Source organism: Balaenoptera acutorostrata, chromosome 6, assembly GCF_949987535.1.
Source record: "Balaenoptera acutorostrata chromosome 6, mBalAcu1.1, whole genome shotgun sequence".
NCBI lineage: Eukaryota > Metazoa > Chordata > Mammalia > Artiodactyla > Balaenopteridae > Balaenoptera > Balaenoptera acutorostrata.
In genome coordinates this window covers 106,217,826-106,243,120 of record NC_080069.1, presented here as the reverse complement: position 1 = coordinate 106,243,120, position 25,295 = coordinate 106,217,826, and the positions used below count along the sequence as shown (strand labels likewise).

The 25,295-nt window shown below is 45.7% G+C and overlaps 1 protein-coding gene across 1 annotated transcript in view; it reads left to right on the top strand.

Annotated features, from left to right (window-relative positions):
• Positions 1-24,084, top strand: part of TNFSF8 (TNF superfamily member 8) — a 28,512-nt gene extending 4,428 nt beyond the window's left edge. Inside the window, exons 2-4 of the mRNA XM_007178138.2 lie at positions 6,168-6,210; positions 18,390-18,461; positions 19,937-24,084. Coding sequence (XP_007178200.1) covers positions 6,168-6,210; positions 18,390-18,461; positions 19,937-20,331 — 510 coding nt within the window. The 3' untranslated portion in view covers positions 20,332-24,084. The remainder of the gene's footprint in view (positions 1-6,167; positions 6,211-18,389; positions 18,462-19,936) is intronic.
• Positions 24,085-25,295: the final 1,211 nt, after the last annotated feature.

The following is a 25,295-nucleotide window of genomic DNA, read 5'->3' as shown; positions in this document are numbered from 1 at the left end:
AATTTCTCATATCTCCTCCAGAGACAAAGGGTTATATATAGATTATATATAGGCTACAAGGTTGACACCAGAAGTGTTTACAGTTCAAGTGGCTCTGAGGTCTTCAATCTTAGAGACATCTCTGTTACAAACCAGGAGCCTGGAATTATCCAACCCCTAGAGAGATCCATTTACAGTCCACAAGTTTAGAGCAAGGGCTCATTATGTCCTCTAGAAAGAAGAGAAAGCAGCTGCCTTCTTTCCCTTTATCAGCAAAGAAAATTCTTTTTTAAAAAAAATTTATCCTTACAATACCACTCCTACTTCCCCACCAAGAGTGGAGTATAGGGGTGGTGACTGGTGGTCATGGTGGTAAGGTTTTTTGGTTTGCTTTTCAGCCCAGTAAAATATAGGGGAGAATTGAAATGCCCTGTGATTCTTCTCTCTACCCAAGTTACTCTCTCCAATGCATTCAATTTATCTATCCAAAAAAGTTCACTGAAAATCTTCTCCAGGGAAAGCCCTATGCTGGGCCGTGAGGGAAGGACCCAAGTAGGTAAAGCAGGACGCTTTTTTCCGAGAATCTCTAAGTTGGAGAAATGAGGCCCAAACACTCAAGAGATTGAATTTGGGGCAGAATGGTACTGAATGCCATACCAGAGGAGAGGAAGACAATTTCTGCTTGGGATGAGGGAAGGCTTTGCAGAAGAGCTTAGAAGGGAAGCTGAGCCTCCTCCAAGAATTAGTAGGATCACGTCTTATGCCCAAAGTTTTATTTTGATAAACTTTAAACCTACAGAAAAATAGAATGGTAAACACCCATATAACCTTTCACCTAAATTCATTGTGTTAGTATTTTGCCATATTTCTGCTCTTTCTATATATATGTAAGTAAGTTGCAGATAGTGTGACCTTTCACCTGCATGTATTTCAGCACCCATTTCCTACTTACTGCAGTGCCATTATCATAGCCAAGAGAGTTAATGTTAATTTGGTAATATCACCTTATTATAATATATAGTCCATATTTTAATTTCCTCCACTTGTTCAAAAATGTCTTCTACAGCTGTTGTGCCTTGTTTTGTTTGTTGATCCAGAATCCACTCTCAGGTTATCTGTTCTAATCTAGAATGTTACTGTTTAAAAGGTGGTCCTTGGAGCTTGTTAGCAATGCCAAGCCCCATTCTAGACCTGCATTTTAATAAGGTCCCTGGTGATCTATAAACACATTAAAGTTTGAGAAGCACAGATCTAACAATCTCCTCTGCTCTTTGTTGTTTTTCACGGCATTGACTTTTTCAAAGGGTCAGTTCTGTTGTAGAATAGTTTACGTTTTGGAACTGTCTTAGTGTTTACGCGTGATTATATTCAGATAAAACATTTTTGGCAAGAATAGTACATAGGTGATGTTATATACTTCTTATTGCAGCAGGGCTAGAGGTATATGTCAGGTTGCCCCATTATTGGCAATAACGTTTAGTCACTTGATTCAGGCAGAGACCACTGGCTATCTCTTTAGTACAACACTTTGTTCTTTCTTATTAATAAGTAATCTATGGGGTAATACTTTGAACACATACCAATATCCTTCACTCCACGTTTTTGGCATTCTTTGATGATGACCCTCATCTGAGTCAGCTCATGCACTGAGGGTTGAAGAATGATAATTGCCTAATTCTATGATTCCTTTTGCGTTTATTAGCTGACATTCTTCAATGGAGAAGAGCTCTCCATTGGAAGGATGGTGGCAGGTGGAGATGGTGCCGGGCATTCCAGGTGAGGCAAGAGTGAGGAGACGCACAGCCTGGGAGAAGGCAAGCCCAAGTGTGAGGACAGGAGTTGCGGGGCCAGAACAGAGGTCAGTCCAGACTGCACAGGGGGGCAGCAGGACTTAGAGCTAGGTGGCAAGAAGCATTGATAGAGGAAGATGAGAGGATAGGAAGCCACCCTACAAACAGACTAGGAAGACTTCCTAAACCCATACATGAGCTCAGCTCCACACTCAGCCTCCAGAAGCCATTCCCCATTCCTTGGGGAAGGAAGGCCTCAGTATCCTGATTGCCTGTTGAGTAACGTCTTTAAGCCCTTGTTATTCAAAGTGTGGACCCTGGCCCAGCCGCACAGGTATCATCTGGAAGCTCATTAGAAATGCAAAACCTAAGGGCCCATCTAAGATCTACAGAATCAGAATTAGCATTTTAACAAGATCCCCAGTGGGAGAAGCACTACTTTAAGCCACTGTATTCCAAAGACCACTTTCACTAACATTACCAAAACAAAGGCTGCCAGGGAAAATTTTCTATGACCTCCATCCACTTTCTCATGGAGTCTCAGGAGGATTTCCTGCCCCAGCTTCATCCTGCCCTACCCTAGAGAGGCAACGTGGCTTGGCATTGAAGAGCATTGCCTTCCAAGTCAACACGCCAGAGTTTGAATACTTTCCTTGCTATTCACCATCTATGGGACCTTCTATAATCATTAAGTCACTTCTCTAAGTCTTAGTCAATCACTAACTCTTGGGGTAAAGATCAAATAAGATAATGCATGTAAAGCATTTAGCCCCCGAGGATTAAGCACCCTCATTAAGTGCTTAATCACGTTCACTGGAAAATAAGAGAGGCATTCCTGGCAAAGGTCTCCATGGCCCACATTACAAGATGTGAGGCCACCTGGCATATTCGAAATATTAGTTGCCTTTGGCCATTTTCCATCAGAGAGGGTATCTTTTTTCAAAGTAAATTTGGGAGCTGACTCCCCTGCTTTTCAGCCCAGATAAAATATAGGGGTGAATTGAAATGCCCTGTGATACTTTGCTCTGCAAAAAGAAATAAGACTTTCAAGGTATTGAGGCAAATTAAGCACCTCATTAGGATTAATAGGGTAACCAAAATAACTACAGTTTTCAAGTACTTGCTAACACTCTATGTATAGTATCTTATTATGTCCACAACAACCCAGCGGAGGGAAGCATTATTAGCCCTGTAATCACAGTGATTAAAGGAAATGGGAAAACAGACTCCTAGGCGGGGAAGATGGTCGGAACAGGCCATTTCACCTGGAAACAAACAGGTTAAACGTGACGTTTCCTCCCTCCACACACAGAAACATTGTTGAGGATACCCATTAGACACACAGAGTCTGGGGAAAAAAAAGAGAGAGAGAAGTACACTTAAGGAAATGTACCTGGTTGGTAACCTCGGAGATGAAGTTTCCTGAGCTACTCAATGGAGCTGAGAATGACAACTTGGGAGGGTCCATTTGCTTGTGTCTATGTCTAGCCTATGTACTATTGACCGCAAAGCCAAGTTGCTAAGCAAGGTAGTTCACGTTTCCCCAGCCAAGACCCGGATCCCCAGGCTAGGTATGGGAAAGAATTCTAAGACTGGGAGGTACCTTACTAAAGAGGAATAGATAGATGGGCAGCACTGAGCATAGCACCTAGGGTATAAAGAGTCCTCAGCAAAATTTAAGTCATCATCTCTTTACACCCTACTTCTGCACCTCCAAATACAAGGACTACTAAGGGGCGGGGGGCTGGGGAAGAATAAGCTTTTCTATCCTTGGCTTCTGAAGATAGCATCTCTCCTGGGGCATAGAAAGAGCACTGGAGAATTTCAGTCTGGGATCTGGGATTCCACTGACTTATGAGTGTCTCAGTCTCCTTGCCTGTGAAACTTAGCTTGATGGACTAAAGGATGCCTTGGTTCCCCTCTGGCCCTGATTCTCTGATCTTGTCTACCATGGGTAGCCAAGGGAAGCGCTGGAGACCTGTCCTCATCCCAGGAGCTCTTCAAGATAGGAATAGTCACACTTCTGTCTTAGATGTCATGGGTCCTGGGTGAAGGTTCAAGCAACAGGATTCTTTCCTGTACTATGAAGCTTTGTTTCTGACATCCTCCTGTCTGAAGCTAGAAGACCAGAAAGCCCTCAAATGGCAGAGACTCCCCCTGTACCCCCAACCGCCCATGTAAATTAGATCTCCTTCCAGATATTATCTCTTAAAACTTTTCTACTCAAATTGTGTTCTGTGGGCTAGGAGCACCGATGTCACCTGGGAGCTTGTCAGAAATAGACTCTCAGGCTCCACCCACACGTGCTGAATCAGCACTTGCATTTTAAGGCGCTCCCCAAGTGATTCATACACATGCTAAAGCTCAAGAAGTACTATTTTGAAACACTCTGCCTCTCTCCTGGCCGCTCTTGGCACAACTTGCAATTCTAATTAGATATTTACTTGTATATCTTAAATGACTGCTTTAATGATCGAGCCATAAAATCCACAGGACGTATTCCAATGACTAACTTAGAGCCTGGCACACACCAGGTGCCCAATTCAACATGTGCTGAATGTATGATTCTCTGGTATTTCCCAACTGCCAGTGGCCGCTGGGATGGCTCCACGGGGTCTGCTGCTCTGGCAGCCTCTCACTGTCCCTGGACATGTTCCTGGGCATGTTCCTGGGCAGCCGATGAATTCAACGGGTCTTAGCACCACATTTAAACGTAGATGTTTTCCTTCACGTATTTGCACATCACACTAATCGACGGACATGCTTGGCAGTAAACTAGGTGTTTATTAAATTATGAAATGCTGTTTGTTGTCTCACAGAGGCAACCTGGAAGGGAATTTTGTGACATCAGGTTTTCCTTTGAAATACATGTGCAACTGAGAGACCACAAATGTACAGCACTGTTAATTAGGTTAAGAGCTTTCAACTAAAGCAACAAAATCATAGACTGTTAGAGCAAGGAAGGAAGGACCTTCCAAGCCAAGTTCACTTCTTTTCCCTGATAAGCTGAAGCTCCCAAATCTATACTGACTTCCATCTCCAGATCAGTGCTCTGCCGGGGCTTTGCTTCAGGAGTCTCCCTCGACTCACCGCCACCCATCTGGGCTGGAGAAGAGAGTCACTGATCAGGAGAGCTGGCAATCGAAGGCAAAGGACAGAGCCCCTAGAGCAATGGTAGAATAAAGAGGGAACTCTAGATGGTCCCAGGTGTTCATACAGAACACTAAGAAAATAAGATGTGGGCAGCTGCTAACTTCTTGCTCCGTTAGAAGTTGGGAAGTTGTTTTCACCCTTGTAAATGCTCACATTTCTCTAGGTCTTTATTAATATTTCAATCCAATGCACTATAGGAGATCCTGACCAGGATAGGTCAAAAGATAAAGAAGACACTTCATTCCTTATTGGCAGGACAACTGAGGGGTGTCTCTAATGGCTGAGGTGGGGAGAAGGGGGAGGGAGACCAGGGAGGAAGCTAGTCTCTGAGGAATTAGGGGTGAAGAGCTGTGCCCATCTGCTCCTGTTGCCCGTACTCAGAGCACCTGGGCAAGACCTCCTTTCATCCCCACCACTCCCCAGCCTGGGGGCCCTCCTTCAGAAGACGATCTGCTATCAGATTATCTGCTATCAACCTCTTACTTAACTATGTAAATGTTTATGTATATATTTATGCTTATTACAGAATAAATAACATAAAACATGTGAATATTAAAATAAATAATAGACATTTATGCTTATTTATGTTATATATTTATAAGTATTTAGATGTTATAGTCAACTATAAACTTGTAATAAATCCATGAGGGCATGGACCCAATTTAATTATTTTTGGTATCTTCGCAATGCTTGGCACGTGAATGTTCTATTAATTCAGAATTTCCAACCACAGGAGAAATAGAAATGGACCTTCCTAGGTATGTTTACAACATACTTTCACTGTCTACTGAATCAAACATAGAAAAAAAAAAACAAAACCCACATATATTTATATACTACACTTGTTTGCTCTTATGTTAATCAAAGTAGGAAAAAATAACACATGTGGTGATAGAAACAAAAAGCACTGGACTGAAAGTTGAGTTGCAGATTCTAGTCCCTGAGCTGCCATAAGCTTTTTACCTCTCGGCCCACAGTTCCTCACATGTGAAATGAGGATAGTAATCCTCCAGTTGTGTTTCTGATAAGCAGGTTGTAAAGCAAATGGATGAGAAAGCCCACTGTAAACTAAGTCAGTGAATTAATTTTTTTTAAATCTAAGAGTCAGATGGAATATGAATTCTAAATTGCACAATACTTTGAGGACAACCAAAATGGAAAAGAAAAAGACTAGCTGTTTCAATCTGATGACATTCTCATGCTGCCTTTTTTTTTTTTTTTTCTTTCCTCTTTCTTCTCTTCCAGGACTCCATTCCCCACCCGCCGGGCAAATTCCACCTTAAAGGAGGTAAGACTTTGGAATGAGGAGTAAATGTGCAGGGGCGCATCCAAATCACATCACAGATGATTAATAACCAGAAACATCATGATAGTGTCCAACAGAAGAGTGGGTGGAGGCGGACGTGGGCCGTCAGGGCAGAGCTGATGCATCTCCATTCATGTGAGCAGCCTCTGAGCTGCACTCACATCCCCACAAGTTCTCCCACCAGCCCTCACCTCTCCCACTAGTGAAAATTGTACCTCTGGCATAGGCTGTCACACGGACACAGAGAGGAACACAAAGCAGCGTTGTGTTAAGAGCTTAAAATCTGGAGTCAGGCAATATGGGTATGAATCTTGGCTGTACACCCCACCTGAGAAACTCAGTTCCTCATCTGTGAAATAGGACTAATAATACCCACCTCATGAGGGTATTGGAGAAGCTGTCAGATCTCTTCCAGATATTGCTTGGCATGGTGACCACACATAGTAATCATTAAATAACTGATAACAGACAAAATGCATAATGAAGCTGAGGGCTTGTGAAACAGACCTCTCCACCCCTCATATTTCCTATCACTTAAGTCACTAATTAATGCATTGTCTCTACTAGCCCCAGAGTGGTGATATGCAGAGTTAGGTTAACATGGAAAATGAAAAACTTTGGGATCCTCTGATGAATGTTTTCATTGCACAGAAGAGGAAAAGTAAGACCAAGTGAAGGGTCTTGTTCAGAGTCATATGAAGTCAAACCTAGAACCCAGATGTCCTCATCTCTAATCCAGTGTTCTTTCAACCCAAAATCTTTAGCCCCATCTCAGTCCTGTAACCTTTAGAACCTAGCTAGCAGCTGGATAACCAGATAGCTCAGAGAAAAAAAAAGTAAAAGAGAAAGAGTGGGTCATGATAGGCACCTGGATAGAGACACCAGGTCATGCTTGGGGCCACAGGACATAGGTGTCTGGACACAGCTCCTCACGCCAGCAGCCATCGCACTTGGAGTTTCCTTCAGGACACCCTTAGTCATGCTTCTCCTGCTATTTGTCACCCAGAGACTTAGAAAGTAAAGGCAAAATCCCCTAAAAGGAGCAGCATTCTGGATCTTTCAAGGCAGACTAATAATTACAGCTTTGTCAACAATAGCTTAACTTTGGCTGGAATTACTTAGCATGTGACCTCAGTTCCCACAATGCCTCTGTAGACAGTCACATTAAGGTAAAAAGGAGCATGGCATAATGCAGAGGTAAGCAAACTTTTTCTGGAAAGGGCCAGACAGTAAACATTTTGGGCTTTGCAGGCCATAAGGGTCCCTGTTGCGAGTCCACGCCACTGCTGTGGTGCAGAAGCAGCCACAGACTGTGCAAATGAGCAGGCATGGCTGCGGGCCCACAGAACTTCATTCACAGAACGAGGTGGTGGTCTGGGTCTCACCCACAGACCAGGGTTTGCTGCCCCCCATCATGGAAACAGTACCGGCTTTGGAATCAGAACACGATAGCTTGCAAGAAACCAAACACACTGAGTAAATGTCATTTTCCCTTCCCCAGTCCCACTGTCCCACATCCATCCAGATTTTCCAGGTTTTGACGAGAACTTCATTTTTCAAGAGGGGGAGATGGATCTTTAGGGAGAACATGACCTCAATGACAAGGACAATTTTGATCAGGCAACACGACCTCAGCCATTCTGGGTCTCAGTTTCTGCACTTCCATCGTAGGTCACCAACTACAGAGGTTCTAACCAGTGATCCCCCTTTTCCCATGGCCAACTATGCTTTCCTCTGAGAGCACCTCCTTTTCTACAGCTTTTTTTTTAAAGGGAAATTTATTATTTTTATTTATTATTATTTATTTTTGGCTGTGTTGGGTCTTCCTTGCTGTGCGTGGGCTTTCTCTAGCTGCGGCAAGCGGGGGCTACTCTTCGTTGTGGTGCGCGGGCTTCTCATTGCAGTGGCTTCTCTTGTTGAGGAGGATGGGCTCTAGGCGTGCAGGCTTCAGTAGTTGTGGCACGTGGGCTCAGCAGTTGTGGTTCATGGGCTCTAGAGCGCAGGCTCAGTAGTTGTGGCGCATGGCCTTAGTTGCTCTGCGGCATGTGGGATCTTCCTGGACCAGGGCTTGAACCCGTGTCCCCTGCACTGGCATGCGGATTCTTAATCGCTGCGCCACCAGGGAAGCCCTCTACAGTTTTTTGGTATTAAAATGTCCTTTCTTTTACAACATGAAGGTGATATAGATGGGAATTAAGTTGGTTTGCTTTTAGTCAGAGTTATTTTGTTTGTTTGTTTTAATGGTCACAAGGCAAAATGATAAGCTGCCCATTGTATACTGGTCACTGAATTTACATTTTGGAGTAATTATTTTGATCCATAAAATTCAAAGTTGTGGAAGCTGTGGACTAGATCACTTACCAGATCACTTCTTACATGGGCCATCACTGTAGATATCAGAACACAAACTAATCCAAAACCAACCACAGTTTACAATTCAATGTTTCTGCAACCAGTTAGAAAATGCTAATAATTCTCGCCAGGGCCATGAAACGTTCGTTAAAGACCTTCCCACAGCTCCCCTGGATTAATCTTAGCCTCCATCCTGTAAGCAAACAACATGGGGATTAATAGTCCCATTTTGCAGATGATGAGCTGAGGGAATCAAGGTGACTTGCCCAAGGTCATCTAGGGAGTTGATGGCAGAGCACAGATCAGAATCCAGGGCTCCTCTCTAGCCCCCGCATGATGTGCTTCAGCCATAAAATGTCAGTGACCTACTGTGCGTGGTCCCTAGCTTTCTCCTGCTTTTAATGCAAGTTTCCACTTCTCTTAACTTGGCAAACTACAGACACAGTAGCACGGTGAGGTGGAAAGAACACTACCTTGGAGCAAGGCCTGGGCTCCAGAACTGACCTTCACACTAGCAGGCTGTGTTTCTCTGGGCAAGTCTTTCCTCCTCTTTGGGTCTCATCTATAACCTAACAACAATGTACTGAATGAACTGGAAGGGCCCTTCCAACTTTGACGTTTTATGATACTCTAATCTTTCATTCAATATGTAAATATAGAAGAGAAAAGTCTAAAAAGATCATTCCTAATAACCTTGAGGAAGTCTGCATCCGCAGCCTCCTCCCCCAACAAACCCCTCTTAAACAGGCAGAAGCAGCAAACTCCCTTTTGAAAAGCCATTGCAAGACATTCCAGGCAGAGAGGCATCGTCTCCCAGAAACTCCAGGGAGGAAGCCCCAGGCGGCAGCATGTGGTTTGTCACTGGGGCGGACAAGAGCAGAAGCCAGACACTTCCCAGGGAGACCTCTGCCACCGACTGGCGGAAACTGCCCACCATCAGCAGGAAGCCGGCAGCAGCCCAGAGCCTGGAAAACAGGGCCATGTCCGTACACTAAAGTAATGTAACACAGGATGACACTTAGCTGCAGGGAAACCACAGAAAGCCAAGCCTTTTTTGTAATGAAAAGATGTCTGAGTCTCAACACAAGCTTCCCACTCCCAGCCAGGAGACTTGTCACTGGCAGCCTGCCACCTCACACACACTCCGTCGTGCTCAGGACTCAGTGGCCCATGCGGGGGCCCAGCCGGGACTAAGGGCAGGAGGGGAGATGGGAGGAGAACCGTTTCCCACACGCTTCTCCTCTTCCCTGGCAAATGCAGTCATGAAGGACTCCTGCACAGAGCCACTACGAGGGTGAAACGGGACAGCAGATACGACCCTTGTCTGCCACGTGGTCGAGCATAAGTCCTCTGGACACAGAGTCCAGGCGGGCTGGGCGAGGGAGGCTGGTGCTGCTTCTCGTCACTTCTTGTTCCAGTTTCCTGCCTCCACAGCGTTTTGACTCTCACCTATGCTCGTGTATGTGCCTTATTTGCCCAAACCCCGGAACACAGCCCCCCATGCCTGAGGTCCCCAGAGCTCCAGAAGCACCCGCAGCTGTGTGTAGCAAAGCTGACAGTAGCATTTAGGGTGCTTGGAGAAGCCGGTGGGGCAGTGCCTTCCGTCACGGAGGGTGAGGCAGACTTGAGCTGCAGACCCCCCTGTGCTTGTGAGGGCTCTGCACCCCAGCCACCGGGGCCTTCTCGAGGGACTGCCCTGCTCCCTGGGGTTCGGCCCACCGCCATGCATACTGCCCTGCTTCCACGCTCTCCTTCCCATTTTCACCACGCCTTCGCTTCCCCTCACAAACTCTGCAGACATTCAAATTCTACCGCCTTTATTGCAAACTAATTTTGGTCACCTTGGTCTCAGCCCCAGGCCTTCCTAACTTCCCAACAACAAAATACCAGTTCCTAGCTGTACTGGAGGAATTCTGTAGACAACCTGTAAATCAGTTTTCCTTTTATTCCCTTACTAGGGACGTGTGAGGATCTGGTGGAGTGAAAATAATAAACACTGATGGGTCACTCACTCTGTGCCACGCACTGAGCCGAGTGCTTCGTGATTCACTCGTACAGTCTCACAACAAGTCCGGGGGATAATTATGGGCCCCTTATTATTTATAAGTAGGGAAACTAGAGCACAGAGAGCTTTACCAACTTGACTCGCCTAAGACTGCACAGCTAGCAAGGAGTGGGGAGACCTCCAAGTCCAGGCTGACCGCCTTGGAGCCCTTTTGCCGAACCGGGATTGTACGATCAGATGCTGAGTACGGCACGACTGTGTTTCCTTCCGGTGCCCCTATCAGTCCTCCAAGGCTAGGAATCCTGCCAGGGCTCTCTGTCACTTCCTCAGCACCTGCTCCTGCAGCTGTTTGTCTTCTTGTCACTGAAGTACGCTCTCTGTTGTCGAGCTCTGAGACAGAGAGGGCCACTAGGGCAACCACACACGTGGGTTTGCACAAGAGGTGAGGTGGTAGGGGGCATGAACGGCCCACGGCAGGGGATCTAGAGGCCAAATTCAAGCCCCAGCTTTGCAGCTGAGGAGTCATGAGACCTGGGATGATTCCTTCCTCCCCACAGCCTGCCAGTTAGAAGAGTTTGTCTTTCCTGTGAATGTCATGTGGCCCCTAATATCCCAAGGTTCCCTGGAGGCCCTGAGGAAGTGGGAACAGTGGATAGACCACATGAAGTGGTCCTGCACCCCTTCTGTGCATTCCCCACCCTCAGCCTGGATTCAATCTCCAGCTGGGGATGAGGTACAAAAGGCAGAGAACTGGGTTGAACTCTGGAATACCTACATTCCAGTCCTAGGACGTGAACTCCCAGGGACTGGAGTTTCCTGTTCTTGAAAATATCAGGCATGAGGGGGGCAAGCCAGCTGACCTGACCTGGCATGGATTTTGCTCTGAATAGAACATTCCAGGAATCAAATATCTTAGGATTCTTTGACCATTTCACCGTTCTAACAATTTATAATTTTTGCATGGCTCGGCAGGCTACCTTCCTCCCCATTTCCCCTGCTAAAGAGAAAATGTGGGCATTAAAAGAGATCAAGTTGGCTCTCTAATTGTAACTAGTGAACCCACCCCCAGGGAAATAATACAAGCTGCCCATCGAAGGCAGTGAACCTAAACCAAGGAGCTGGCTACTCACCAACCCCCCCGCTCGCCCTGGTGTCACACAGCTGGGATCCAGATGGCTGCAGCCCCACCAGGATGCTGTGCTGGCCGCAGAAGAGGCAGGTAGAGAAGCAGCAGCCCCCTCCCCTAGAAAGGCTGAAAGACAGCAGAGACCTCACTTCTATCAGGTGGACTGATCTGGATCTAGACTGCCCAGTCTACAAGTTGTTGTCGTTTTTTTTTTTCCACAGCAAGTGGGGATACCCCTGCTCATGGGGTAACTGCTTTTCAGATAGTCACAGGCCTCAAAGAGCTTATTGGCTTCTCCATTCACGTTAAACCCATTCACTTAAAGCCCACTCTTAAACTGTCTTTTTTTGGGGGGGGGGCCTCACTGTGAGGCACGCAGCATCTTAGTTCCCTGACCAGGGATCGAACCGGGGCCCACAGCAGTGAAAGCACAGAATCCTAACCACTGGACCGCCAGGGAATTCCCTTGGGGTCTTTTCAATCCTGACCTGTTTCAATATGTAAGATAAAACTATCTGACTTGATAGTTTTATCAAGCCTCGCCATGTGGCCAAAAAAAAAAAAAAAAAAAAAAAAAGACCTCAAAATCCTAAGTAACCTTCAAGGGATTCAAATGAATTTCAGCTTGATCTCAATTTGTACTTACTGGTGACTTTCTATGTGCTTAACACTGAGCATGCCATAATGGCTATTCCCCAAATGCTGTTTGTAAACCCAGGGTCACCTAGTTGTCCTTTGTTTAACAAATAACCCATCCTGGAGTTTCTTCTGTTACTAGTTGGCCTGGTGGCATCGAGAAAATGGTCCAACTGAAGCCAGCTGAAATGACCCTTAGGTTAAGGATTCATTTTGATTCTGAATTCAACTGATAGTAGACTCTCCCCTAGATGTCACTGTTGGGACTCTGCTAGATATTCCGCCAAAGGGAGGAACTAAGAAGCCAGGACATAGTAGATGCAGAGTCATGAGGATGATTCCTCTCTTTCTTGGAAGGATTCAAATATTTTCAGCAGATGGGAGGAGGATTATTCACACTTCCCTGGGAGCATCAGATGGCTTCAAACACTTACGTACATAATTGAGAAACTTCAATCCATCAGACAATGCCATGAGCTCTGGTTTAATGAGCATTTCATCAGCCAGATCATTTAATCAGCTAAGCAGCACTGCTAAACTGTGCCACTGTAACAACTAGGGAAGGAGGAGTGGGGGAGGAAGGGGCTACCATGTGCTGCGCCGGCCACTTGATATCCATAACCTCATTGCATCTCTGCAACATCCTTACATTTGGGTTGTTACCATCCCCACTTCACAGATGCAGTAATTGAGGGTCAGTAAGGGAAAGTGACAGGTCTGAAGTTAAAAGCCTTGACCAGGACCCAGGTGCTCTCTTTGAGATGCACTGTGTTGTTTGTTTTGCCCTGATATCAGCCTGGAAGGTGCCTGGCACTCAGACCACATACTTTCTGGCTGGAATGATAAGTGTGGTTTGTTTTGCCCCCTTGGGCATTGTTGCATCTTAATGGAGGTCTGATTGCCCCTGACTTATGACTTGGCAGTGTTCAGCACACCCGCCTGAAGTCACCTGCTGCCATTTTCCCAGGAAGAGGGAGCCCAGAAGGCTCATTTGTGCTTGTTTTCCCAGCACCACAAGCTGTCTCATCAGTTTTCAGTGCAGCGTGTATGGTGGCCACAAACCCACTTCTTCCTACATTTAACCCTTCCTGCTACATGGAAAGACTAAAAAATGGGACTAAGCCCTGGGCTAGGAGTCAGGAACCGTGTGCTCTGAACCCAGCTCTGCCACTGACCTACGGTGGGGTCTTGAGCCAGACCTTCAGTCCCTCTGGGTTCAGTCTCCCCACTCATAAATCTAGGGTCTTGGTTAACTTGGCATCTAATGGTCCTCTTGGGTCTAATGTTTTGAGATCTCAAGGTGGGTTCCCATCTTCAGGATGCCATTATTCTGACCTCTAGAACATGACCCTTTCAACCACCGTAAGCAACATCTCTCTCCCTATCTCTGTCTTATGTGCACCTGTCCAGGACGGTTTCATTGGCACATATTTCTCTCCAGGCTTCCAAACAAAGCCCAAGAAAGTTCCATGATCCCCCTAGAGGAGGCCAAAGCTTGGGAGAACGCTTACACATCTTGCCCATCTGAAGGCCTTGGTCCTCAGAAGTATTCACAGAGTACTTGAGTTGTCCAAAAGATGGAATGTCCCACAGGAGCACGGAGTCCTGAGTTTTGGCCCTGCCTCTGTCACTGACTCATGGGGTGACCTAGGACAAGTCTGCTGGGGGGGTAACATTGGGGAACACATGTGTTACGTAGTTACCCAGCCTGGACCAGATGAGTTCTCAGGGAACTTCCATTTCTATGAATCATGAAAACCGTTACAGAACCAGGCTCTTCATAACTTCGATTGTCCCCAGACCTAAAATGCTCTGTTCTACTGATGCAGGTGTCTGGAAATCTTAATGTGTGAAGACAGATTCCTAGCTGGGGTAGAGCAACATGCCTCAAAAGACAGACAGTTGGAGCTGGGACTGACTTTCTGTCCCCACAGCAAGCCTGGTGGTGTACAGCTGGGTCTACACAGCCTGCTAGAATCAGCTAGAAGGGCCCTTCTAGATCATCAGATTCATACTGCTCTTCATCTAGCTAGGGACATGACAGCCCAGAGAGGGACAATTCCTAGATTCTAACTCCCAGGCCATCTACTCTGCCATGACTTGCAGATTGTTCTCATTTCCCCACCCTAGTGTTTAGTTCTTCAAACTAAACCCCTCCAGACAGCAAATCTGGTTGGGAAATGAATGAAACGGAGGTGTGTTTTGCTCCCAATGCTCCCAAAATTCAAAATTCCAGGAATACTATAGGATTCCTGTCTCATAACCAAAAAAGAAAGTCAGAGCATGGATTCACAGGGTGATGAGGAGACTCAAGCCACATGACTAATGACCCATGAACCATTCATCTAGGTCTTGACAAGAGCCTCACGACCCTCACATCAGTCCAACACGACTTTGAACAGCACTAATTGGTCAAATATTTGAGCTGCTGGCACTGTGAGTTACAGTGTGAGTTGTGTGTCCTTAATGAAGGTCTTCCCACTGCCTCATCTGAGAAATGGGAACAAGAGTGGTGTTAACCATTAGCTGAGTGCATCATCTCCTTAAACTTTCATGGAGCCTTCGTGTTTGGGCCCCCGAGAGCCGGCCCCCATCAGCTCTGGCCCTCCTAACAGCCTTGGCAGCTGCTAAAGGCCATCAGTGTGCCCTCCTCTGGGCTCTTCTCCAAGTTCAGCAGCCCCATTCCACCAATAGCTCCTCCGGTGTCCTGGTTTCCCAGCCCCTTCATTTAGCCAGCTCTAGCAATGTCATTCTTCAAGGGAGTTGCCTCTGTTTCCCCTTTCTCTTGAAACGTCTAAAAGATTCTTTAAGAAAAACTAAGATACGCCATGGCATTTGACTTCAGGAAATGCAAATGCTTCAAAATAAGGTGTTTTTTTTTTTTTCCATCCTTGGGTTTCTCAGAATTACAACTGAGGTCAACCCAGCAAATATGCAAAGACCAAAGGGGAAATAAAAAAACAAGAACATGCATGTGTGAGAGGCAAGCCCAGGCTTGTACTTCTACAGCCACCCATTTACAGAAGCTCACCTGATAGATGCCACCACAAGTGACATGGTGTGAGGGGGTCTTCAGCCAAGGAGTAGAGCCTGTTCCTGGTGTGATGTGCTGGCTTCAGCCAAGGGCTTGAATCTTAACCTCCCGTTTAATCTAACCTAACCTGCAGAACCAATGGGAGACTGAGGCCAGGTGTTATTCCAGCCCGGAAGGGAAAGCAAGCCAAGACTCTGCATTCACCTCACTCAAGCCTTAAGAACTTAGCTGACACCCACAGAGGGGAGTAAGAGAGACAGACTAGATGATTCAATTCAACATTTGCAGAGCATCTTCTGAGCTGGCAGTGGGGACAGTTAAACAGTAGTCTCTGCCCTGAGGATTCACCATCTAACGGAGGAGGTAAATACCAAACAGACGGAGGGGTCAGAGAAGGGTTCCCAGAGGCTGTGCTTTACACAAGGAATAGCTTATCAGTGAAGAGGGGAATTCCAAGTGGAATGGAAAACCAACATGGTGTATTTTGGGGCACCCCAAGGCCCCAACCTTCAGTAAAATGGTCAAAAATCCACTCGGGCATTAGAGTCAGATAGCCTGGGTTTGACTCTCCACTCCACCACTTACTAGCTGTGCGGATGTGAACTTTTTAAAGCCTCCGTTTCCTTATGTACAAGAGAGAAGTCATTAGAGTTCCTTTCTCGTGGGACGATTGTGAGAATTAAGTAAAATAATGCATGTAACGTGCTTGGCAGAGTGCCAAGAAAACAGCCATCAGTCAATATGTATTAGCTGTTATTATTATTATTACTAGCACTACCACTACTACTATTGGGACAAGTACAAGAGAGTACAGGGAAAGAGGGAAAGTGAGGGAGGAGACAGCAGAATTCCGTAGGGATTAGAACACAAGGGAACATGAATGCCATGTGGAGGAGCTGGGCCCTGATCCTGCAGTCACAGTAGTGTCAGAAACGGGTTCCAAGCAGAGGAGAGATGCAGCCAGACGTGCCTCTCTGCGATTCCTTTTGACTTGACGTTCCACATCCCAAAAAGAGAAGGCTGGGCCAGGGGGACTCCCTACCAGTAGTCAGAGCACATTTAAGGATGAACAGCCCTCGGGAGTTCCCTGGTGGCCTAGTGGTTAGGATTCCGGGCTTTCACTGCCATGACCCAGGTTCAATCCCTGGTCAGGGAACTGAGATCCCGAAAGCCGCATCTCACGGCCAAAAAAAAAAAAGAATGAGCAGCTCTCGTTGCCTCGTTGTTGTGAATGTGGCTGGACACACCCCGAGAGCATGCGCTGCAGGCAGGACAAGAACGCTAGTTGGAGGATGCGTGAGAGATGGCATCAGAAGAATGGCAGCTGGCCTACCAGCCCTCCTCAGCCGAGAGACCTTCAGACCAGAAGCTCTACATGCCTTGAGGGAAGAAAAGGATGAAAACTGCCCCCTGCTTCTGCTGTGGGTGCCTCTAGCAGTGAGCTTGTTCAGACAGCAGAGGGGGCTCTTCACTTGGCTTTGCACCACTCCCAGGACCCCACCCCGCTTTAAGGAAGGCCAGGAGGGATCTTCCCAGGCCTGGACATAGAAGGCAACGGGGAAGATGGTGAGCCCAACGTATACTACTTGAAGATCCAGTGAACAAGCCTACCAGGACGTGGCCACTTCGACTGAACGGCTGCCTAGTCTCTGATGGATGGAATGAGTGATCGTCTCTGGTGACACCGTCAAAAAGGTGTCAGTGTCAGGTTTCAGATCTCCCAGTTTTACAGATTAGGGAAACCAAGACCCAAAGAGAAGAAAAAATTTGCCCAGAATAAGTTGAATTCATGAGTCTTTGCAGGAAATGTATAACTTGGTTCTTTGCATACAAAATAGTTACTATAATAAGAAGCTAAGCTGCCATCACCAGTGAATATATTTAAAATATTTTTATTTCTTAAATTCCACACTGACATAAACATTGTCTTTTTTCCCTGCCGAGGAAGCTCCAAATAGCAGGCTCCCTGCTTAGATCTCTTTGATCCTATATCCTCTTTTTTTTTAATTATTATTTATTTATTTATTTATTTTGGCTGTGTTGGGTCTTCGTTTCTGTGCGAGGGCTTTCTCTAGTTGTGGCAAGCGGGGGCCACTCTTCATCGCGGTGCGCGGGCCTCTCACTATCGCGGCCTCCCTTGTTGCGGAGCACAGGCTCCAGACGCGCAGGCTCAGTAGTTGTGGCTCACGGGCCCAGTTGCTCCGCGGCATGTGGGATCTTCCCAGACCAGGGCTTGAAGCCGTGTCCCCTGCATTGGCAGGCAGATTCTCAACCACTGCGCCACCAGGGAAGCCCCATGATCCTATATCCTCTTAAAATTGAGCACCAGGATGTGTTTATCTCCTTTGTCTAGCAAAATGGCCCTGAGGAAGAAACCTGATTCTCTGGAATCAGATAGACATGGGGGTGGATCTCAGGGTTTCCACCAACTTGCATGACCTTGTAGCAGTGACCGTGTCTCGACATTGTCTAGGATTAGCCTTACAGTTATTCTGAGAATTAGATTAGATGAAATATGTATGTTTCAGCTAGTGCACTCTTAAAGGAAGGGTGGCAATAATTACTCCCAACCTTAGTGTTCTGACTACCACTGCCTGGCTGAGTGACTGATGTAGGACAATGTACTTAATCTGTCTGGTCCACACGCTTTTTTCCATCTCTCAAAGGGACGTAATAATACCTCTCTCATGGAGTTATTGCAACGATCAAGTGAGGTGGCATATATAAAGCAACAAGAATGCACCTGGTACATATAGGGACTCAGGCCCTATCTGTTTCCTCCCCCCAACTTCCACAGTCTTTTGTAAAAGCCCAAGTGGGAGCAATCACGTTTTAAAAAACCTTCTAAGGTACTTGACAGCAAAATGAGAAATAAACAGGTCTCCTTTTGTCCCCCAAACGGAAACAGAATAGTAATCGTCTCCATCAAAGGGTCACAGAGAAAGATCTGGTGGCTCCAGTTCCCGGAGCAGAGAGAGGCATTTAACATGGGATCTCCTTATTTTTAGGGAATTGTTCAGAGGACATCTCATGTATCCTGGAAAGGGCTCCATTCAAGAAGTCATGGGCCTACCTCCAAGGTCAGTAATCGAATCCAGGAACCCAACCACATGAGGGCCACTTCTTGTGGCCTTTCTGAAATTTCTAAGCCAGAGGTCACAAGCAGAAGCCCACGGCCAAATGTGACCTGCATGTGCATTTTGTTTAGCCTGCATGATATTTTTTATAATTTGAATTTAAATGCCTTAGGGGGTGAGGGGAGAGCATTACTCTTGAAAGCTACAAGGTTCCCACTTGCTCAGCCTCATTCACTCTCTCAAGTTTGCGTCCCTGGCCTGTGAGGTCATTTGTGCCTCACTGCACCAGCCCTCTTTACTCATCCATCTACGGGCTGCAGGCCAAGTGTGCAGTACTTTTCCTCAGGCACGGGAAGCAGGCTCTTAATCTCTGCCTCTATCAAGTTATTCATAAGGGAGCCACAAAATTGCCCTGTGCCCAGATTGACAGCTTAATGACCATGTTGGCACAGGGTCTATTTGCATATTGCAGCATGCTTCGGGAGAGAGGCCCCTTATAGATGAAATAATAAGAGGCACTTACACTGGGAGAGATGAGGTACAGAGGAGATGGCCAAGATTCTCTGAAATAGCCATTCTGCTCATTTAAAAAATTCAATTTTGCAGTCAGCTTAGTTCTCATTCTTCAGCTGAACTGCAACGAGGTTTAAAGGGAAGCAATTAAAATGAACATGCCAGCTTCCCAATTCTGAAAGACACCCTGACCAATCAGTGCCGATTTTCACTTGTTAAGACTCAGAGACTTGGCTTCCAACGCCAACTTGTCAGCTTAGAGGGTCTGCTAATTCTTTGCTTTTCTATAAAACCCAGCTGGGAAGAGGCCCTTAATGTGCACTTGAGGGGTCTACAAAATTATGGCTGGCTGCCCTTTTAAAGAGAGGAAGACATTTAAAAATTCAGACAATGAATAGTTAAGGGACGTATCTTAATGTGAAAGTTAACAAATTGAGATTCTCCTGGACCTCTTGATGCCTAAATTGTTCACTAATTGAACAAAATTGTTTTTTTCTCTGATACTTTGTGCAATGCCTACCAAATAGCAGTCCCCCATTGATCAAATATTCCTTGATTGGTTGATTAAATGTCCATGTCCATGATAGTCCAGAACTTATGGGGAATACAGTCCAGGAGCTTATAGTCTGAAAAGGGAAAAATAATAATTATAATAATAACAGAATGATACAACGATTAAATGGGAAACAGTTCCGTAGGAGGTAAAGGTCTAATACCGTGTGTGTTCTGACCCTCCAGCTTTATGCATTAGAGAAAAGGCAGGGGGTGGTTTTGTACCTGTACCTTGAATACTCAGTAATGCCTAGGAGTAACATGGAAGATATTCCAGATGGTTGAACCAGCAGCCAATATTATAGAAAACACAGGACTTGAATGGGGAACCTTGAATAAAGACTTCAAATTTTCCAATCCACATCTGAAATTTGCCTAATAATTCTGAGGTTCTTTTGTCCTTCTCTTTCCAGTGTCAAAGCATATAAACAAAACCAAGTTGTCTTGGAACAAAGATGGCATTACCCATGGAGTCAGATATCAGGATGGGAATCTGGTGATCCAGTTCCCAGGTTGGTACTTCATCATTTGCCAACTGCAATTTCTTGTGAAATGCCCAGAACATTCTGTCGACCTGAAGCTGGAGCTTCTCATCAACAAAGATGTCAAAAAACAGACACTGGTGACAGTGTGTGAGTCTGGAGTGCAAACCAAAAACATATACCAGAACCTCTCTCAGTTCTTGCTGGAGCACCTCCAGGTCAATGCCACCATATCAGTCAAGGTGGATAAATTCCAGTATGTGGATACAAACACCTTTCCTCTTGAGAACGTGTTGTCCATCTTCTTATACAGTAGTTCAGACTGAACCATCCCTCCTGGCCTTCAGGAAGAAAGCAACTCTCTACCATACAGCACTTCATCCTTCCAGACATTTGGGCAAAAAAGAACACTTTAGGCCAAGACTGAAACCACAAAGGGAATTAAATAGTACACTTCTCCTTCTGTTTCCTGGGAAGATACAACTCTGGGTTAAAAAGAGAGTTTTGAGTGAAGTATCTTCCAGATAGAAGGCAGGGACGCAATGTGGTGTGGTGAACAAAGCCACACACGGCAATCAGAAGGGATGGGTTTAGGCCCAGCCCGATCACTAACTCACTGTATGACCTGAGCTAGTCCTTTCCCCTCCCTGGAACTCAGATTCCACGTCAGAAAAATCAAGGGGCTGAGTTTGAATCTCTCCAAAGGCTCTTCCATCTCAGAAGATCAGGCTCCCTCATCACAGACCTGTGAACTAAGATTCCAGGCAGGGCTTCCCTGGTGGCGCAGTGGTTGAGAATCTGCCTGCCAATGCAGGGGACACGGGTTCGAGCCATGGTCTGGGAGGATCCCACATGCCGCGGAGCAACTAGGCCCGTGAGCCACAACTACTGAGCCTGCGCGTCTGGAGCATGTGCTCCGCAACAAGAGAGGCCGCGATAGTGAGAGGCCCGCGCATCGCGATAACGAGTGGCCCCCGCTTGCCGCAACTAGAGAAAGCCCTCGCACAGAAACGAAGACTCAACACAGCCAAAAATAAATAATAAATAAATAATAATAAGTTAAAAATAAAAATAAAAAAATTCCTTAAAAAAAAGATTCCAGGCAATGTTCTCGAAGCCCCCGACCAAAGGAAAGTTCCCCGCACTGGCATAAAACCGATGGTACTAGCAGTATCTGGCTGCGTGTCACCTCAGCAGAGTCAGTATTTGGGGACAAGGTTCAGGGCACCTTAACAAATGGTGTGAACAGTGGGATCTAAAATGTGTAAAACTGACCATCCTGAATCTAATACCTTCTGGGTATTTGGAAAACCACCTGACCAGGCTTGACTCCATTGCAGTTAAGACTGACAATAAGTCAACAACAGACAGCTTTTGTTTCCTGTCAGGAAAGTGCCGTGAATTCGGCAAGCGCTCAGGCAAGGTGATCAGTCATTTGCTCAGAGAAGAGCTGCCGCCATCGCCCACGTGAACTCTTTCCCTGCTTCAGATACTCTCGGGAAACCATTTCTGCGGAGGGCTTTTAAGGCCCCACAGCATTGATGATAGACAGTGATGACTCTGAAAATGGTGAGAAGGACTTCTGAGCGGCAGCTACCTCCCCTCCTGACTTTAGGCACGACATTTCAACCCACATTCACATCTGTCCGTCTTCGAAGGAGCACCTTGTCTGTTTGAGAGAAGGACCACTGACTTGAAATATAAGCCCGTGAGGTTATGCTTCAGAAGGAAAAGGGACCCTTAACTGCTATGCAAAAGAATGGAGCAAAATGTACATTTTTCTCAATTAGCAGGAGAGAAAAAGGAGTAGGAACTCAGGAAAGTTTGTCAGAGAAAGACTAGAAATGATTTAAAAGAAGAAAAAAACAAAAAACAGCAGCGGTGGTACGGATGAGAGGGACTTGGGAGAACAGAAATAGCTAAGGGAAAGATTTAAGTAATTTGCTGAGCAGGGTGTTACGTCGACCCCTTCCTAGGTTTCCACTATGAAATATTCAGTAAAGTCTACATTTCTCTTTAACACTTTCTGGGAGTAGATTCTTTGGGAGGAGCGGACACTGGAAGAAGTGTTGAAATCATCAAGCCAAGTGGTATGTGGTAAAAACAGACAGGTTTTGAGGACCCGAGGTCACAGAATAAGGGGGCACCTGGCATTTATACCCTAACTCTGTAGGACAAATGAATCCTGCTTAAACCAACTCACGCACTCTTGAAAAGATATCTGCAACCTAAGCGTGTGTAACCTAAGCAAGTTTTCTACCGTCTCATATTCTAATTTGAGAAAGTTTCCGTTTTTGTTTTTCACCAACCCTCCTCTGAGCAGAGGTACCTGACTGTCACCTCGTGAGGGGCTCCTAATCTCAGTCTCTGTCAAGCAATGCCCTGGAAGTCAACATCTGAAGACACAAGGGGGCACAGAATTTGAAGGAATCCAGCAGCATGACAAAAAAGTATAAGAGAATAATCATTAATAACCCAAGGTAGGGATAACCCATAGGGAGAGGACAGCCTAGGAAGTTTAAAATGAAATTCTGTCACTCCCCAAGGGTTACGCACCCCCTGGAAATGCTGTGAGCAAATGACACCATCTACACAAGTAAAACAGATCATTCTTCTAACTGGGAACCCAGGTTACCTGAAACATATGCCTCTTTGGTAAAAACTCACCTGGAGCTCACTGATTCTGCCCTCTCCCACCTCCAACACACACACACACACACACACACACACACACACACACACACACACACACACACACACACACACACACACACACACACACACACACAGTATACTGGTAGAACCTGGACAAGAGGCTGATGGGTGAGTTGATGAAAAATAATGAGTGTAAATGTATTTCTGCCTTTGGGAAAATTCATAGGACTTTCTCCATATTCGGTGACTTTCTTCACCCCGTTTCTCCATCACACACCAATGTCTCCTGTAACTTCCTTGTCCAGTTCCTTCTCAGAATCCCGCTGTCACACAAAGGTTGGCTCAGAGAAGGGCCCAGCACCTCCAGGAGGGTTGATATGAACAGGCACTAAAGCAAGGAAGTGCTGAGGGAAACTGGGCAGCATTCCCCAAACAAGGGAGGCTTCCAGAATCCCTGGAATACCACTGATTGTCCTGGCACTGGGGGACAAAGCCCTTAAGTTAAGAGGATACAGAAGTCAGTCAGTGTCATCTCTGGAAAGATCCTGAGAGATCAGCTGAGCCAGTGTTTGAACGGAAGCCCAATATGGGACAGAGACTAAAATCTTCACATGTGGCGGCAGCTGAGCGGGGATTTGAGCCCAGACTCCCTACGCCATTATTCCCCACCAGGCCATACTGGTCCCCACTGTAGCCTTTCTGTAACTCCTCAGGTCACATCTTTCCAGCCCTGCACTGCAGTAGGCCCCAACCTTCAGGGATTCTTCTGTTTCTCCCTGCCCCTCTCAAAACAATCTGGGATCATCATTCTAATGTGAGACACAGGTGGTCTATAGATTCTGTACATGGTCAAATCACAGAAAAATGTTAGGGTCCCACGATGTCAAAGTTCTCTCTCTCAGAAACTGAAGAAATATATGATAAGGACAATATTTTGCAATAAAAATATTAAAAGCTTGTCTTAATTTGAGGTTACGCATATATGTGTGTATGTATATATATGTATATAGGTGTGTATAAGTAGGTATGTGTATATGCATGTACATATATGTATATTATATATACACATATGTGTACATGTGTGTATATGCTTTCCCCTAATAATTGTTGTATAGGTCATCTGCTTAACCTGGGGTCCCGGGAAGAAACCTGATTCTTGCTCTGGGCATTGCAAAATTTATATACTCTTGTATTTATTTTTAATTATGGAAAGAACAGAAAGTAATATTTCTCCCATGCCTCACCAGTGTATTTAATAACTATTAATATTTTGCTATATTTGGTCTGCTTCTTTTAAAAAATAAAATAATACAGATAGAGCTGAAGTCTCACCCCTCCAACCATTTCCCTATGCCCTCCCCAGAGGTAACAACTACCTGGGAGTTTTCACGTCCCCTTCATTTACATAATTTCATATTTCTTGTCCCATAAGAATATACAGTACAATTTTGTGTGTTTTTAAAATTTTCAATAAATATCATATTTTATATAACATTTGTGACTTGAAATTTTTCATATAATGTTAAGTTTTTGAGATTTTTCCAGGCTGACCCACGTAGATCTAGGTCATTCATTTAACTGTTATTATACTATTTCATTGTTTGAACACACCAGAGTGTGCTCATTCTCCTAAGGAGAAGCATGTAGTTTGTCTCCCGCTTTTGCTGCAATAAGGATCTTCCTGTACAGTTCCCCATCCTTTTTGCCATTTTTCAATACAGCAAAAATCCTCTTTGAAAATTAGAAATAGTACCCTAAAGCTACCGAGTTAGCCTTGACCAGTGAGGGTTTAGACCCCTCTGTGGTCACAGCTCATGAGCTGCAGCCTTGGAATCTAAAGAGCTCTTTCCGTCTTTCCTAAGAACCTCTCTGCTCTGTACAACCGTTCCACGTGAAGTCCCAAGTGCCAGTGTGGTGCCAGGCCCCGGGCCAGGTGCCAGCCTATGCTTCAGCTCAGCGTGCGCCGTGGCTCTCCCAGGCTGCTGCAAAATCAGCTCTAGTTCGCGTGTGCTTAAAACGCACCTTTCCAAAGCACTCTGGGGCTCCCCTGGATCCAGTTCTCTTTCTGGAGAATAAATGAAAAATCCCAGACTGCAAGACGAATGAGCACAACCCCAGAAGGAAATTTCTCTCCCAAGACCAAACGTCCATGTTCCTTGGGCTCTGTTCCCTTTTCTCTTCAGACTCCACACTGTCTCCCTGGGTGACTTCATCAACCCCCTTGCTTTCAGATGACATCTTCTGGCCAATGACTGCATCATCTCTACCTTCAGTTTGGTTCTTTTCCTAAAATCCAGCCCCATACATTGAGTAGCTATCGCACTCTACCCATTAGTTCTCTCTGAGACCTTGCAATGGAAGATTGGAGTCAACGTCTAGTGCAGTGGCTTTCAATTTTTTTTTTTTTTTACCATGACCCAGAGGAAAAAACACTTTAGTTCGCAAATGATTGCATGTACGTGTGCACACACAAACGACAACAATACACACACCTAAGACAAGCATTTCATTAAGTAATACTTACGCTTATTATTTGTAACTAAGGAAAAAAATCTTGTTATGACCACCTGAATTGATTTTATGATGCTCTAATGAGTCACAACCCACAACTGTTCAAGCTTGCCTTTCCCTGCTC